The sequence below is a fragment of the Thunnus thynnus genome, chromosome 9 (assembly GCF_963924715.1).
Source record: "Thunnus thynnus chromosome 9, fThuThy2.1, whole genome shotgun sequence".
In the NCBI taxonomy this organism is placed as follows: domain Eukaryota; kingdom Metazoa; phylum Chordata; class Actinopteri; order Scombriformes; family Scombridae; genus Thunnus; species Thunnus thynnus.
Window position 1 is genome coordinate 9093504 of NC_089525.1, and position 13633 is coordinate 9107136.

General features: G+C 38.5%; 3 protein-coding genes across 3 annotated transcripts; 1 reads left to right on the plus strand and 2 right to left on the minus strand.

Moving 5' to 3' along the window:
- Positions 1 to 738: 738 nt before the first annotated feature.
- On the minus strand, positions 739 to 3686 carry mmgt1 (membrane magnesium transporter 1). The gene is made up of 4 exons (XM_067598680.1): positions 3546 to 3686; positions 3166 to 3218; positions 2110 to 2213; positions 739 to 996 (listed from the first exon to the last, which is right to left on the minus strand). The coding sequence occupies exons 1-4, from the start codon at positions 3622 to 3624 to the stop codon at positions 840 to 842; spliced, it is 393 nt and encodes a 130-aa protein (XP_067454781.1). The 5' UTR covers positions 3625 to 3686; the 3' UTR covers positions 739 to 839.
- A 523-nt stretch (positions 3687 to 4209) lies between these two features.
- pfdn6 (prefoldin subunit 6) lies at positions 4210 to 7005 on the plus strand. The gene is made up of 4 exons (XM_067598681.1): positions 4210 to 4408; positions 4597 to 4667; positions 4785 to 4909; positions 6688 to 7005. The coding sequence occupies exons 1-4, from the start codon at positions 4345 to 4347 to the stop codon at positions 6806 to 6808; spliced, it is 381 nt and encodes a 126-aa protein (XP_067454782.1). The 5' UTR covers positions 4210 to 4344; the 3' UTR covers positions 6809 to 7005.
- Positions 7006 to 10466: 3461 nt separating this feature from the next.
- On the minus strand, positions 10467 to 12034 carry her5 (hairy-related 5). Its single transcript, XM_067598345.1, has 3 exons — positions 11919 to 12034; positions 11717 to 11812; positions 10467 to 11391 (listed from the first exon to the last, which is right to left on the minus strand). Exons 1-3 carry the CDS (start codon positions 11967 to 11969, stop codon positions 10909 to 10911), a joined length of 630 nt encoding a protein of 209 aa, XP_067454446.1. The 5' UTR covers positions 11970 to 12034; the 3' UTR covers positions 10467 to 10908.
- Positions 12035 to 13633: the final 1599 nt, after the last annotated feature.

Genomic DNA, 13633 nt, shown 5'->3' on the forward strand with positions numbered 1-13633 from the left:
CAGCTTTCAGGAGAGATTACTCACTTATCTAGCAGAGGCAATATTCCCACTCCCAAAATAAGCTATAAGGGGGAAAAAAGGTTCTGACACCCTTGTAAAATCAGTATGCTTTTATTAAATTAAAAACAATCTGTTGAATCTTAACAAAATGTAAAATGAAGGAAAAATAAACTTCACCCAAATAAATGTACCATTACTTTCTACTTCACCGTAGTGTTCACAGCATCATTAGAACAGTGGTCTAATGTTTTCTGTTCTAACATCTCGCCTTGAGCTGATTTCTTGTGACATAAATCAAACCTCTTTATTGAATACAGGATGTATAGATGAGCTTTATGCTTCCAGGAAATCATCAAGGAAATAAAGGGTCCTCAGTTCATACAAACAAACTCTTTTCAGTTGACTCTAAACTGCATTTTGCCCAGACGGCTGCTGAAGACTGATGTGTGGTTGAAATGAAACAGTAATGAAACAGGCGTTTTTATGCCCCTCATAAAGAGGATATACAGTACAAAGGACAGCAGTATCCCAATTCAGTTCAGAAGGGACAACAATGGCAGATGTCTCTGTATCTTAAGACTCCAAAGCATTTACATACTGTATATACAAACAAATCTGCTTGAAAAACTGAAGGGTTGGCACAGTCAATGTTGAATATGGTGGTGACCACTTTTATGGACAGAGATGCATGTTTAGACAGCATATTAGTTTATGTACAAATACAAATTAAAGTAGAGGAAGAGGAATTCTCACTTTGCCCGCTCTGTCTAACAAAAAAAAAAAAAAAAAAAAAAAATCTTATCTGACGTTGATAATGTTACAGGCAGGAAAGGCCAGTCTCAGTGCAAATGCTCCAGCTTGCGTAGCCGTATGGGGTTGGGAAGAGCTTGCTGGTTGCGTACGGAGGAGGGCTCTTCCTCCGGCGAGCGGAATAGCATCCGACCCCGGTGATTGAAAAGGTAAAAAGATGGGTGATTCCTCAGTGTATCAAATGTTCTGGGGAAAAAGAAAGAAAAAAGTTATGAAAATACATCCACTGCAAAAATATTCTTCTGCTTTCAAAGAGACAAACAGGAAGTTGTCTTAAGTTGTCATATCACAGCAGGTGTATTAGACTGCATGTGTCAGACGTGACTAACTTCTGTTAGAATGGCAGGTCACGTATCTTTGCATTCCTATTATATTTAAATCTTCCCCTTTGAAAATCTAGGAGTTATAATAGAAAAACTCTTTGATATTAAAATCCTTACACTTCCATCAATATTGTGGGTCATCCAGTGCTGAAACAGCTGGTCAGTCAATTGGTCAGTTGATTATTAATTTCCAATAGTTAGATAATTGACTAATTGTTCTAGTTATTTATCAAACATTCTATTATCCCAGCTTGTCAAATATAAAATTGTACAATTTTTTATCATTGTAACTTTAGCGTCTTTAGTGTGATGGACATTTTTCACTATTTTCTGACATTTTATAGACTACTGGAGCTGAAAAATAGAGAGAACTTGTCCCTTTTTTCACTTTTTCTACCAACTGGGCAAAGCTCGCTTTTATGTCTCATGGTGGACACTGAGAAGTGCCTGAGTTTTTGTCAGAAAACCCAAACTGCCACCACATCATGTGTTGATGCAGTTATTAATCTCATACTGCATATAAAATAGCTTTGGGAAACCAAACTATTTTGGTTAGATCACTAGTCTTTCTCTTTATATCTTAATGATTTAAAAACAGTTGATGCAAATCATTTGGGCAGATAGAATAAGGTGATGAAATCTGAAACTCTGCACTTAATTGTTTGTTGTTTTTTGTTAGAATATTCCTTTAGTGTGCTCATATATCAATCTTTTCTGTCCAGAGTGTCTGCTGTTGACATATGTAGAGAATGTACAGGTGTATGAAATCAAGCTGCATGTGACTTTTACAGTATGCAGGCTACTAAAGTAACAGATTTAGTCTCTAACAGCAGCGGAGGGTTCTTTAGTGTGTGTCTGTGGGAATTGTAACAGTGTTGTTACTATAAATGTTGAGGTGACAAGCTTCCCCTGTGGCAGAGGACACAAACAACCACGTTATCAAGGGATTAAGGTGCTGCAGTGAATCTTAACTTACTTGTTTTTCAGCTCTGAGGAGGCATCCATGTCTTTGAACTCTCCAGCAATGTGGACGATACCGTAACAGGTCATGACAAACGATAATAAGGTCTGTAATACAATCTGCAATGAGAGAACAGATATTGGTAAAGAGTGGACACTTCTTTGATGTACAAAGAATCAGAATCAGTTCATTAGCAAAGTATGTGTCTTGGTGTTTGCTCCCACAAACACAACATAGAAGAATAAAAATAGAACAAAAGTAAGGTGGTAACAATAATAATGCCATGAACAAGGTAATATTAAAATTAAATCAAAAATGTTGGAACTATTTACAGAATGGAATAATTATAGTTGTGAAATGGGATATAAAACTTTATACAAAGGAAATATAGACTGTGCTACAGACAAACAAATGAAGTGTGTGAAATATATGAAGGTGACAAGTGAAAAAATTGAATGTAACATGTGCAAAAGAATTAAATTATGTAACAGTGGAGGTTGGATGTGATGTGGATCATGACTGAGAACATTTTAAACGCAAACTTTTACAGAGATATCAGTCATGTAGTCATGATTGATCTGCTGCTTGTTGTTTTATGAAACTTTATGGTATGTTTGTGTTTTGAGCTGCTTTGTATGTACTTTGTTGTTGAGTTTCATGTTGTAATGTATGTATATGTGTTTTTAAGTCTTGTGTTTTGTGCTTAAATGCAGAGTGCAAAATTAACTGCTTTGTCCACCGGCTAATGAATAATGAATGTGTGCGCTTCTTAAATGTATGTGTATGTATTGTTGAATCTGGTGCAGTTTCATATGCCTGTCTAGGGATGGGCACTGCAAACTAGCTCAGGCTATAAATGCTGTGGTGGTGTGTGGATAAAGTTCATGCTATTTACTTATCCCTATACAAATAAACGTTAAAATATATAGAATGTACAATGCAAAGTCCAGTGTAATGATATAAATTAAAGTGACCAGTGAAGGGATTAAAAGAGGGATGACAGATGTTGAGTCCAGTTTGATAAGAGTACAGAGGCTAGAAATAAACATTACAGGGATGAAATTGACTCACGTCGATTGGTAGTGTTTCGTTTTCCTTCTCTGTGAGTCGCATGTATGATCGATCTGATGGGACAAGATTACAGATTATTTTAGCGGTTACACCTTTAAACAGTGACAAAGGAAAGCATCGAGGACAGGTTGATCAACACGTTACCGTTTTTACGTTTTAACATTATACAAGTCATAGCAGGCGTTATTAGTAGCAAATTATACTATGACATTAATTGCAGATAAAGATGCTAAACTGCGTTAGCATCTCGTTAGCTGGCCGTAGGACCGCGAGGCCCAATCTGCTGTTTTATCAGCCCGCCCGGTGACAGCGGAGCCCCCTCCCCGGTGATAGACACAGATACCGACACCTGTGCCTTCACCCCCTCCAACGACACTCACGTTGTGCCGCTGAGAAAGCTGCATGAGCTAAGGCAAAGAGTCCGACACCGACAACACCTTTCCAGAACGACGAGGCCATCTTGAACCAGGGTGACGAGGAGCTCCGTGCAGTGTCGTAAAACGCTGTCGTAAACAGCCGCAACCATGACAGCGGAAAAAAAATCACATAAACAAATAAATAAATAAAGGGTACAGATTAATAATTAAGTGACATTAGTCGGCATTTTTACATGTATTATTTAGCTTTTATTCGACGTCGAAAGCTTCTTGTACAATCCCTTTAGAGAATGTTTTAATGTCATAACTGAATCAACTGGCACTTTTATAGTTTCCTCTTTTTGTTCTTCAAACTTATTTATATGTTACTGTTTTTGAGTTTGACTGTTGTCAGTATAAAGGAATAACTAACCGGATGAATCCAACAAGAACGTATTTGATTTGAACGGTATTTTGTGACCGTTTATTGGTTTGTGAAATCGTCACATGATCTCATAGCTTAACTATTATTATTATTATTATTATTATTATTATTATTATTATTATTGTTATTATTGTTGTTATTATTATTATTATTATTATTATTATTAGCACATGAATAAATCCCAAAACACCCAGGATAAAACCATAATGTAGCGGAGGCTCTTACTTTGAAGAGACACCCGACGTAACTTCCTCTCTAGCCGCAGCCATTTCCTGTTAGCCACCAGAGCTCTCATCTACCACATTTAGCCAGCTACTTATTTGTTCTTCGGTATATTTACTCAGTCTTTATTACTTTTTTCCCCAACTAGAAGCAAACATGGCAGAGGCCATTCAAAAGAAACTGAAAGCGGAATTAGAAAAATATACGCAGATGCAGAAAGGTATGTGCTAGTTAGCTTTGCATGGTTTCTCATATTGTGCCATGTTGTGGCGTGCTAACTGACCATATTAGGACCGTCAGTCATACATTGAGATATTTCCTTTACATTTAAACTGTTATTTATGTTCGCATTTCCATTACATCCTTTTAAAAATACGTGTAATCACTGTGTGTTGTCTTCCTGTTCAGATGTTAGCAAGAGCATGTCAGCCAGACAGAAGCTGGAGACGCAGCTGACAGAGAACAACATTGTCAAAGAGGTAATTCCTTCTAAAAACCTGTTTTCTTGACTGGAGTCAGTGTTATTAGCCCCTTTCATTTTGAATAAATGCAGTGTTCAGCTTTACATCTTTCTCTCCCTCTCTTTGTGTTCACAGGAGATGGATCTACTGGACAGCACAAACACAGTTTATAAGCTTATTGGCCCCGTTTTAGTGAAGCAAGACCTTGATGAGGCCAAAGCCACAGTCGCAAAAAGGCTGGAGTATATTAATGGAGAAATGTGAGTCACTCAAGCTATGGACCAGCATAATAGTCATGTTCTACATCCTGTTCACTGAAGCTATGGGACCTCAACCTGCACAGGAAATGTGTTTTACATCTCAAAAATGTGTGGTGTGCACAAAAAGACACACTGCAATTTACTCCCTTACAGAGCACAACGTTTGATATTTATTAATGGTATAAGAGCAGCGGCGTATTAGGACTGCACAATTCTAATCAAAATTATAATAATAATAATATTTTCATGTACGGATCCTCACAATCTGTAAAGTAATTACTGATCAAAACAGATTGTCAGACTCATGTATGATTTCATAGTTCAGCTTCACCATAAATCTGTTGAGTAACAGTTGCTTGAAGACTTTCAGTAGCATTTGTCAAGCAAAGCTTTAATTCCTTGTTTTGCAGTAATGAACAGAGCCATATCTTTATCTAACTTGAATAATAAGTCGTAACCTATACATAGTGTGTTAATTCCCCACTTGTGGATGTTTGAGTGGTTGATCAACTCAGACTTTCTCCTGAAGTGTTCCTGGCCTTTTTCTAACCTTTCAGGTGGTTGTGCACATTTGCAGTGTTGCTTTCACTTGCAAATTATCGCCGGTGCTTTTGAGAGGCATATTTGTCAGAACTGGGGTTGGATAAATATATTTCTTCTTCCTCACCATCACCTTGTTTTTGCCACTCTTAAAATATTTTTGTTGTACCTGAGAAGCTTTTTCTCTCACTTTGTGTTACTCTACTGTCTCTCACACACGTTAGATGTATTTACATCGATGACCTACTCAGCTCTGCTTGTGCTTAGTTTGTCACATGGAGCAATGCACACTTGTCATTTGCTGATGCAGCACAGGAAGAAATAAAAAGTGTTTGTTTGGATACAGTGGATCTCCACGCCAATACAAACGCAACAGGCCTGAATCAAAATTGTGAGCTAATTTTGATTAATTGTGCAGTCCTATGGCATACTGTACAGAAAAATCCATGATCAGTCTGGTTTTGGTAAAGGTAATTTATGATCATTGCTCAGGTACCTTCACTCTGTGTTTTGTAAAAATGTACATGCTGTGGTAATGGTGAAGGAGAAGTGGGGAGATGTTTCCGTAATAGACTGCAGCGAGGGTCTACTACAGTTCACTGATGTATTTTAAAAGACTAGAACGTGACAAAATGAGGTATACTCAAAACTGTCAGTATGCACACTAAAAACAACAGTACAAAAAAATTAGGACAATTTACTGATGACGGTGTGACAGCTCCAGAAAGATTTCAGAAAACAACATGACAGCTGAAGTATGAGTATTGGGACACAACTTAGCTGTAAACGGCAGTTAGAGAGTATGGTGGATAGATGATGGACAGCATCTCTGTCTACACATGAACAATGTTAGTGCATCGTTTTTATTTATGTCACCAATGGAGACTGAAAATCTTAAAGAAAAAAGTCCAAACAGTGTCTAAATTCTGTTACAGTTTATTAGGTTCACCTTGCTAAGTCTATTACACTCCAATACAACAGCCCTGCAATAAATCCTGTTTTTATAATGCAATGCTGTTAAATTGTATCACATTTTATAACAGTGTTTTTATAATATTTCTGTTATGCTGGTCCCCTAATTAGGTTTGTGGAGATGGATCATTATGAATGAAAAATGTTTTATTTCATATAAAATTGTGTAAATAAATTAGGTTATATGTGTTTTATTGTAATGTTTCATTAACATCTGATAAGTTAATCTTATGCTTTTTTTGTTTTTCTCTGTTTTTCCATGACAGTCAAAGGTATGAGACGCTCCTGAAAGACATGGAAAAGAAATCTGAACAGCACCGAGAAGTCTTGTCCAGTTTACAGCAGGAGTTTCAGAAAGCTCAGGGCCTCGCTGTTGGAAAAGTCTGACCAAGTGATGATGCTGCATGCATGCTCTGACACACACACCAATACAGAAAACTGAGGGAGTTTAGTTGGTATTGTACTATGGAATAAATCTACAGCATCATGCCCAGTAAATTCTGCTTGTATCTTGTCATTAATGTGCAGTTTTATTACTGTGACTTTTCTCTTGTAACTAATAAACATGTTTTTCATGAAAGGTCCTACCATTTTCAACAATTTCCTTATTCATTGTGTCAGCAGTGTTCTCTCTTAACTCACAGATACTAATATATATCAGAAAAAGGTCTGTGTGTGTTTCTGTCGCACATTTGCTTTAATTACTGGGGCAGTCTGGTGACCACTGGAACAGATGTTGTGCTGTCACTGACCCGCCCATCAGTTTGCGGCAGTGGTGCAGCACAGTTCACATTCATGAATGTGTGTTAAAGTCTGTTTTCCGCGTTTACCACCAGCAGGGGATTAAGACAACATGAATAGCTAATCAAAAGCAAGCCTTTTACAAGAGTAAGAAACAAAACTTCTCAAAAGCAACGGCCAAATCAAGCCAAACAGCTGATATATCGGTTATGACTGCCTATATTTACATTTTCACTAAACCATATAAAATTATTTCAGACAATATAGACTTAATTTATAATAAACTATCTGTACAAAAGGCTACAACATAAACGCTCGAACATTTGAGCGACATTTTAACATCATTATGCGGAAGCTACAGTTTTGGCATTTAAGTGAAATTAGCCTGACCAAGCTAACTTTATAAATAAAATGTACAAAGAACTGTAGCTCTTCAAATTAAAGACAGAATATTGTTCAGCCTCAGTTCAGTTTCCTTATAAAAACGTACCCAAAGTTTCCGTTTGTTTTCAGTCCAGGCTTATACATCAATATGCTGGAGGTTGTATTGAATGTGGGCTAAAAATAACTGACACCACAATAATAACACTGTCACAAAGCTGTTTGGCGCACGAGCCTGTCACCTCACGGCGCGCGGGTGCCAACAAACCCTAACATCAGGACTCCGGCTGTAAAGCTGACCGACACGTGGCCACTTGTAGGAGATATATCACCTACACATTTGGTCAAATACAGCTTAAAATAATACATCATGGTCTTTAAAGTCAAACTGTATTTCTGTATCTGTGTGGGTTAATTATGAAACTCATTTATTTTGCAACAAACAGAAGCTGACAGAAATAAGGAATAAATCCCCAAGAAAGTTTTAAAATAGCATCCATCCACACAAACTTCAAATAACTCCAGCGGTATTTTATGTATAATATTTTAAAAAACGATTTCAGGGGTTGTTATGAAGCTTATAAACTACAGGCATCAAATGGTTTGTTAATGAGGCCAAAAGGTGATTTATCACCTAACAAACCCATCGTGTTGTTGTGGTGGTAAAAACCAACACGTGCAGAAGTGTTTAGACTGTTGAAATCTTCATCTCTCTGTAGCTCCATAAACTGCAGTTTGCAGTTTCTTCCAAGTAAAGTTTAAGGTCAGATTAATTTCCGTGCGCTTTTTGTCTAAAGCCAAAACAAGTGACCTAAAATATCCGCATTGGACTAATCCTTATTTCACACTGACAATAAATTCTGCCATTGGATCCATTTAATCTTCATTGAGACAGCTGCCCATCGAATGAAACACTAATCTGATTCAAACTTTAATTGATTTACTTTTCTCCAGGGGGTTTAAGCCTCAAAACGCACAAAAGAGCATCCTGTCCAGAGAGCAGCGCAGCGGGACTAACACCTCCTTTGATAGAAGATGTTAAACAGGCTTTGAAGGAATGCTGGCTCAGTGGGACCAGCCCGGGATCTGGACCCACTGAGGGCCAGAAGATAAATATGGGGCTGCACGAGATGATGATGATGGGATATATTTATATTATATTTCGAAACTTCTTATGAAATGACCATGGTTTAACCTGTGATGATGGGTTGGTGTTTTGTTTTTAGGGGCCACACGCCAAATAACTGCATATTATTGTCCTGTAAGGTATTTATTGAGCATCAGTATCGACCAACTGTAGCCCCAAATCCAGGTAGATACCACAGTGTATTTCAAATACTCCAAACGATCAGGCCACTGAAAGTTTGATAAATAGTCTACCTGAAACATTTCCAGAGAGAGGGGACCATCTGCAGGGCTGTTAACACACTTGATCCAGGATGGACAACAGTTATGACACATTAAACTGTGCATTGAAATGTTGATGTAGGGGAGGCCGCTGCTTTCAGTGCAGTATTCAAATGTAGAAAAACACACGACCATTAACACACTGTCCACACTCTGCAACATCCAGATGGTTTCAAGTGTCCTAAAACCACTTTAGAGCTCCAACAGCCCCAAATAACTCAGTGTGAAATTGCTTGGTTTCATTTTGGGTCTGTAGCATATATACTATTATTTTTATTTACTTTAACGTAAAAATGTAATCATTTGCACATACAACACATACTGTGAACCCATCACATCCAACATTAACGGTACATTAACATAATTATTGATGGTAACTCTACTTTTTAAAACTAAAACAGCTCTTTTCACTAAGAATATATTTTTTTACTTTTTATTGTAGCCTTAAATTTTAGACTATTTACCTGACGACTTACCTGATTTTTGTGGTAGTTTCATTTTCTCTTGCCTTCTATTTTTGATTGTTAAGCACCACAACATCAAGGAAAATATCTTGTGTAAACCTACTTGGGAATAAAAGCGTTTCTGATTCTGATAGATGTTTTTTTTATTGGCAGGAAAAAATAAATTGACTCCAAATATGCAATAAAAAGCTGGAATTGTTCATCTGGTGCTTTATGAGACTCAATAATCATTAATGTTACTAGTGTGTAATTTTAACTGTTAAAATGTAAAAAAAAAAAAAAAAAAAAGAAAGACAAGAAAACACATGTTGGTTTCACATTATGAGAGGCAGCTGGCTGAGAGGCCTTTTCACACACACACACACACACACACACACACACTGGAGACTCAAATCAGCACCTGAGAGTTTGAGTGGATGGTAAAAATAGTGAAGCACGTGTTGCTGGTCAGCCAAAACTGACTGAATAGACATATACTGTATGCCTATTAGAACTAGTGCTTCTTTGAAATACAGATTATGTGAAATAAAGTGAAAATCCAAACATTTCATCAAGCTAAATAGTTGCACAAACAGCAGCATATTTTGGTGGCCTCGACTGTTTTAATGCTTGACAATAGGCTATTAGCCTATTTAATATTTACAAAATATGAAATGAATGAAATATAAATTAAAATCACGTGCTACTAAACTTGATACCGGATTGGTTCCGGGATGCTCTTTCTGGCAGATCAATACAAATTTACTTGTCTTACTAAACATTTCCAGCAGAATTTAGACGTGAAGTGGTTTTGTGGTTTTGTAGATTGGCTGCTACAGAAGCAGTCTGGATGCTGGACAGTGTGTGAATGGCCACTCTGCAACTCTTAAAGATCATAGAAGCAACGAGCTCTCCAGCATCAACATTTCAATAGATAAATGTGTCATAACTGCAGTCCAGCCTGGATGAAGTATGTGTTAACTGTCTTGTAGATGTTCCCCCCATTTCTTCAAAAGTGCAGCTGTAAATGCTCAAGTACAAGCTATTCACGCAGCAGATTGGCCACTCAGATGATCGGGAAATTGTAGACGTTTTTATTGAATTCACCACATCAGCAAACACATTTATAAAATTTGTTCCATTGTGTCATGATGTGACTTATCAGAGCAAAAAAATAGACTCCCTATCGAAAAATAACAGAGTAAACAAATAATGCATTTACATACAAGTCTCAGCAACACCAATGCAATAAAATGGTGTTAAAACGTACATTTGTGGACACGCCCACTTTGACTCATATTTACACCGAAAACGTAAAAAGTAAAAAAATAGGCCTATGTGAACGTGTAAAACACGTTTATGTGTCACTATGGAAATAAATCAGTAAGAAAAGTAAAAACGCCACATAATAGGTTTTGTGAGAGTTTTCATGGAAAATATATTCACTGTACAAAAGAATCCAGGCTGTACAATAAAATACATATTTACACAGTCTGTTGGCTTATCTAAAGTGTGTCACTGCGGCCAGGGCCTCCACACAGGATCAGTGATGTTCGTGCAGGCAGCTGTGGAGGACAGCAGCGTCCTGGTGTCACACAGCTCGGTCCTCTGGGTAAGGTACGGGTGAGAGACCCCGCGCTGGCGCTGATGTTGGGGCAGATGCTGAGGAGACAGAGTAGTTGAGTCTCCGGCAGGTATCAGCGCCCTGTGGTGGATGAGCCCGGGAGAAGAGGGGCGCGTCTGGGGCTCGGGGAGTGAAGCGTGCCCGCCGCCCTCCTCCGGGTCCTGGCTCTTGCTAGCTATGAAGTGGCTGATCCTCAGCAGGCAGGAGGTCATGCCCTCCTGGTAGTTTTGCTGGCGGGCGCAGGTCGGTCTCTGCTCTCTGGACAGGACTCTCTTCATGGTGTGGTGACCCTTCTCCACATCCTTCTCTGTCTTTAGGAAGTGGACCACACTCTCCAGAATCTCTGCCTTCTCCACCTTCGGATTCTTAAGTTTCTAAAAGGAGAAATGAAGTACAAATTACTCACCAAACCCTCATTGAACAGCGCTTCCAAAGAACTGAAGTTGTGAGCATTGACTCACAATCATTGAAGGCCTGCGGCATCATCAGCTCAACTGCAATCAGCTGGCACACCTGGTGTGTGACTGTTTCCCTGCCACCTACCTGCTCCTGATTTAAAACTGCAACAAACTGCCGCCATAGCTCTGTCCCTTTTTAGAGGCTTTACTGTATATCTCCTGATTTCAAGAATAATTATAGTAATAATAATACTATTAGGAATCAAGATCAACCCAAAATCAAACTATAACGCAGACGAACCTCGTTGTGGGTGTGGTCCAGCATCAGAAGCCTCAGTGTCTCCAGACTGTGGTTGATCCGCTCCCGTCTGCGTTTCTCCATCACAGGTTTAGACACCTGGAAGAATTAAACATGAGAATGAAAACGCTGAATAACACTGAACATTTTAGACTATTTACCTTTCACCAGAATACCTCATTATAGTCAGAATGCAGCAGCTTACCCTTCTCACAGTCCTCTGTCCAGGAGACGCTGGTGAAGTTAAGACTTTCATGGCCAAAGCCGACTCGCATCTGTCCGTGTTTAATGAAGTCCAAACTGAAAATGGTAGGTTTCATGTTTGTGTCCACATTGCAATATATTGATCCCTCTGCAGACAGCCACGCCCCTGCTGGACCCGCCCCTCATTGACTGTGGCACACTGACACTGAAGAGCTGAATTACATACATTTTAAAGTCTTTGCTGCAAGTCTAATGCATGAATTTATATATTGCAGTAATAATATCATGGTATATTCTATCTGATTTGTAGAATTAGCAAGGGGATAATAAGGGTTTTATTTATAAGATACATCAAGCTTGAGATAGGATGTGCCTTGTGGTCTTTTAAGGGTTTCTTAATCCGTTGAAAGTTCAGCTCACCCAAATAAATGTATCAAGCTATTCAGATACAGTAGTTTCAGTGATATGTGTAATTGTGCAAAACTTTTGAGATACCCCCCTTTGAAGCCACGACCTTAATACAATGAAGGTAAATTTATATTTTACTGGAAGTAGTTTGTACTGTAGAGGATCGTTAAATGTGAGGTCTAATGATTGTACAGACTGTTTTTCCTCAGTTGATTTGACTTTAATTATATTTTAAGGAGGTTTTGGAGCAGACATTTACTACAAACACCACCTATAATGCTATTAATACTCCTACAAATGAAAGTAAATTCTAACCAGCCTAGAATGAAAGATAACTAGTGAAGGAACATTTTTTTCTTATTGACTTGAAACCATCGACCCCCATCCCCCCACACACCACACCCTCATACCTGCCTGAACCAAACTGCTGGATTCACACTTTAAGGCTCGTGTTGTGTTTGTCTTTAGTGGGCGTGGTTCCTCGGAAATACTTGCACGAGGACACTTGTGGATTAGACAAGATCATGCGCGTGTATCCTGATTTTTTTTTTTAATATTCACAATCCGTCTGTTTTTGCCTCATAGTGATGCAGGGAGAAGTGAGAGGTGACTGGGCTTTGGGGTTTGGGGTAGCTTTCTCTCTGCACTGCATTTATGGTCACCCTGATCCCCATAATAGGCTAAAGTGTGGAGATAACACTGGGATGATCGGATCACGGGTATCCCGCAGAGATTAAGTGGCTTTTCAGAGGCAATGATACTTCCGTTTAAAATCAAAGAGAGGCCGATTAGTGGAGGCTCAGAGATCACTGCTGGTAGCTATGGCAGCCCAGTGAAGAGCAAAGAAAACCACCACATAGCTTTGTAACAATAGCTATTTCTAACATTAGGCATCTGTTTGTAGGACGAAGTAGAAAACTATGGCAACGTGGCTATAGCAGGGATAAACATATATATATTTCATGTGTTTTTGTAGTTTTCTTACTTTATTAAGGTATGATTATGTCCCCAAGCGTTGTGATCATTATGTCAGTATAGTTAAAGTCTGATATGATGTTAAGATTATTATAGCGAACAAGTCTGAATATTAATGATACCAAAAGGATACCAAGTGTGTGTGTGTGTGTGTGTGTGTGTGTGTGTCTAAAGGATTTAAGCCACGTGGACCCGCCCCATAAATAAGTCCTATAATGTGCTCGCCTGAGCCTGTGATGGAAACTAATTAGTGAAAATGTGTCCCTTTGTTGGCAGAGAAATGGACCGTTCACTTCTAATATCGTGACTCCTCGGGTGTATCAGCCACACTGA

Bases quoted from the DNA above. Each gene is read 5' to 3' on its own strand.
- pfdn6 (XM_067598681.1), top strand. From the start codon at position 4,345: ATGGCAGAGGCCATTCAAAAGAAACTGAAAGCGGAATTAGAAAAATAT. The intron at 4,668-4,784 runs GTAATTCCTTCT...TTGTGTTCACAG, and splicing joins AGAACAACATTGTCAAAGAG to GAGATGGATCTACTGGACAG. The intron at 4,910-6,687 runs GTGAGTCACTCA...TTTCCATGACAG, and splicing joins GAGTATATTAATGGAGAAAT to TCAAAGGTATGAGACGCTCC.
- her5 (XM_067598345.1), bottom strand. From the start codon at position 11,969: ATGAAAGTCTTAACTTCACCAGCGTCTCCTGGACAGAGGACTGTGAGA. The intron at 11,813-11,918 runs GTAAGCTGCTGC...TAATTCTTCCAG, and splicing joins GACAGAGGACTGTGAGAAGG to GTGTCTAAACCTGTGATGGA. The intron at 11,392-11,716 runs GTTCGTCTGCGT...TTCTCCTTTTAG, and splicing joins TGGACCACACCCACAACGAG to AAACTTAAGAATCCGAAGGT.
- mmgt1 (XM_067598680.1), bottom strand. From the start codon at position 3,624: ATGGCCTCGTCGTTCTGGAAAGGTGTTGTCGGTGTCGGACTCTTTGCC. The intron at 2,214-3,165 runs GTGAGTCAATTT...CTCTCATTGCAG, and splicing joins ACGAAACACTACCAATCGAC to ATTGTATTACAGACCTTATT. The intron at 997-2,109 runs GTAAGTTAAGAT...CTTTTTCCCCAG, and splicing joins TCCTCAGAGCTGAAAAACAA to AACATTTGATACACTGAGGA.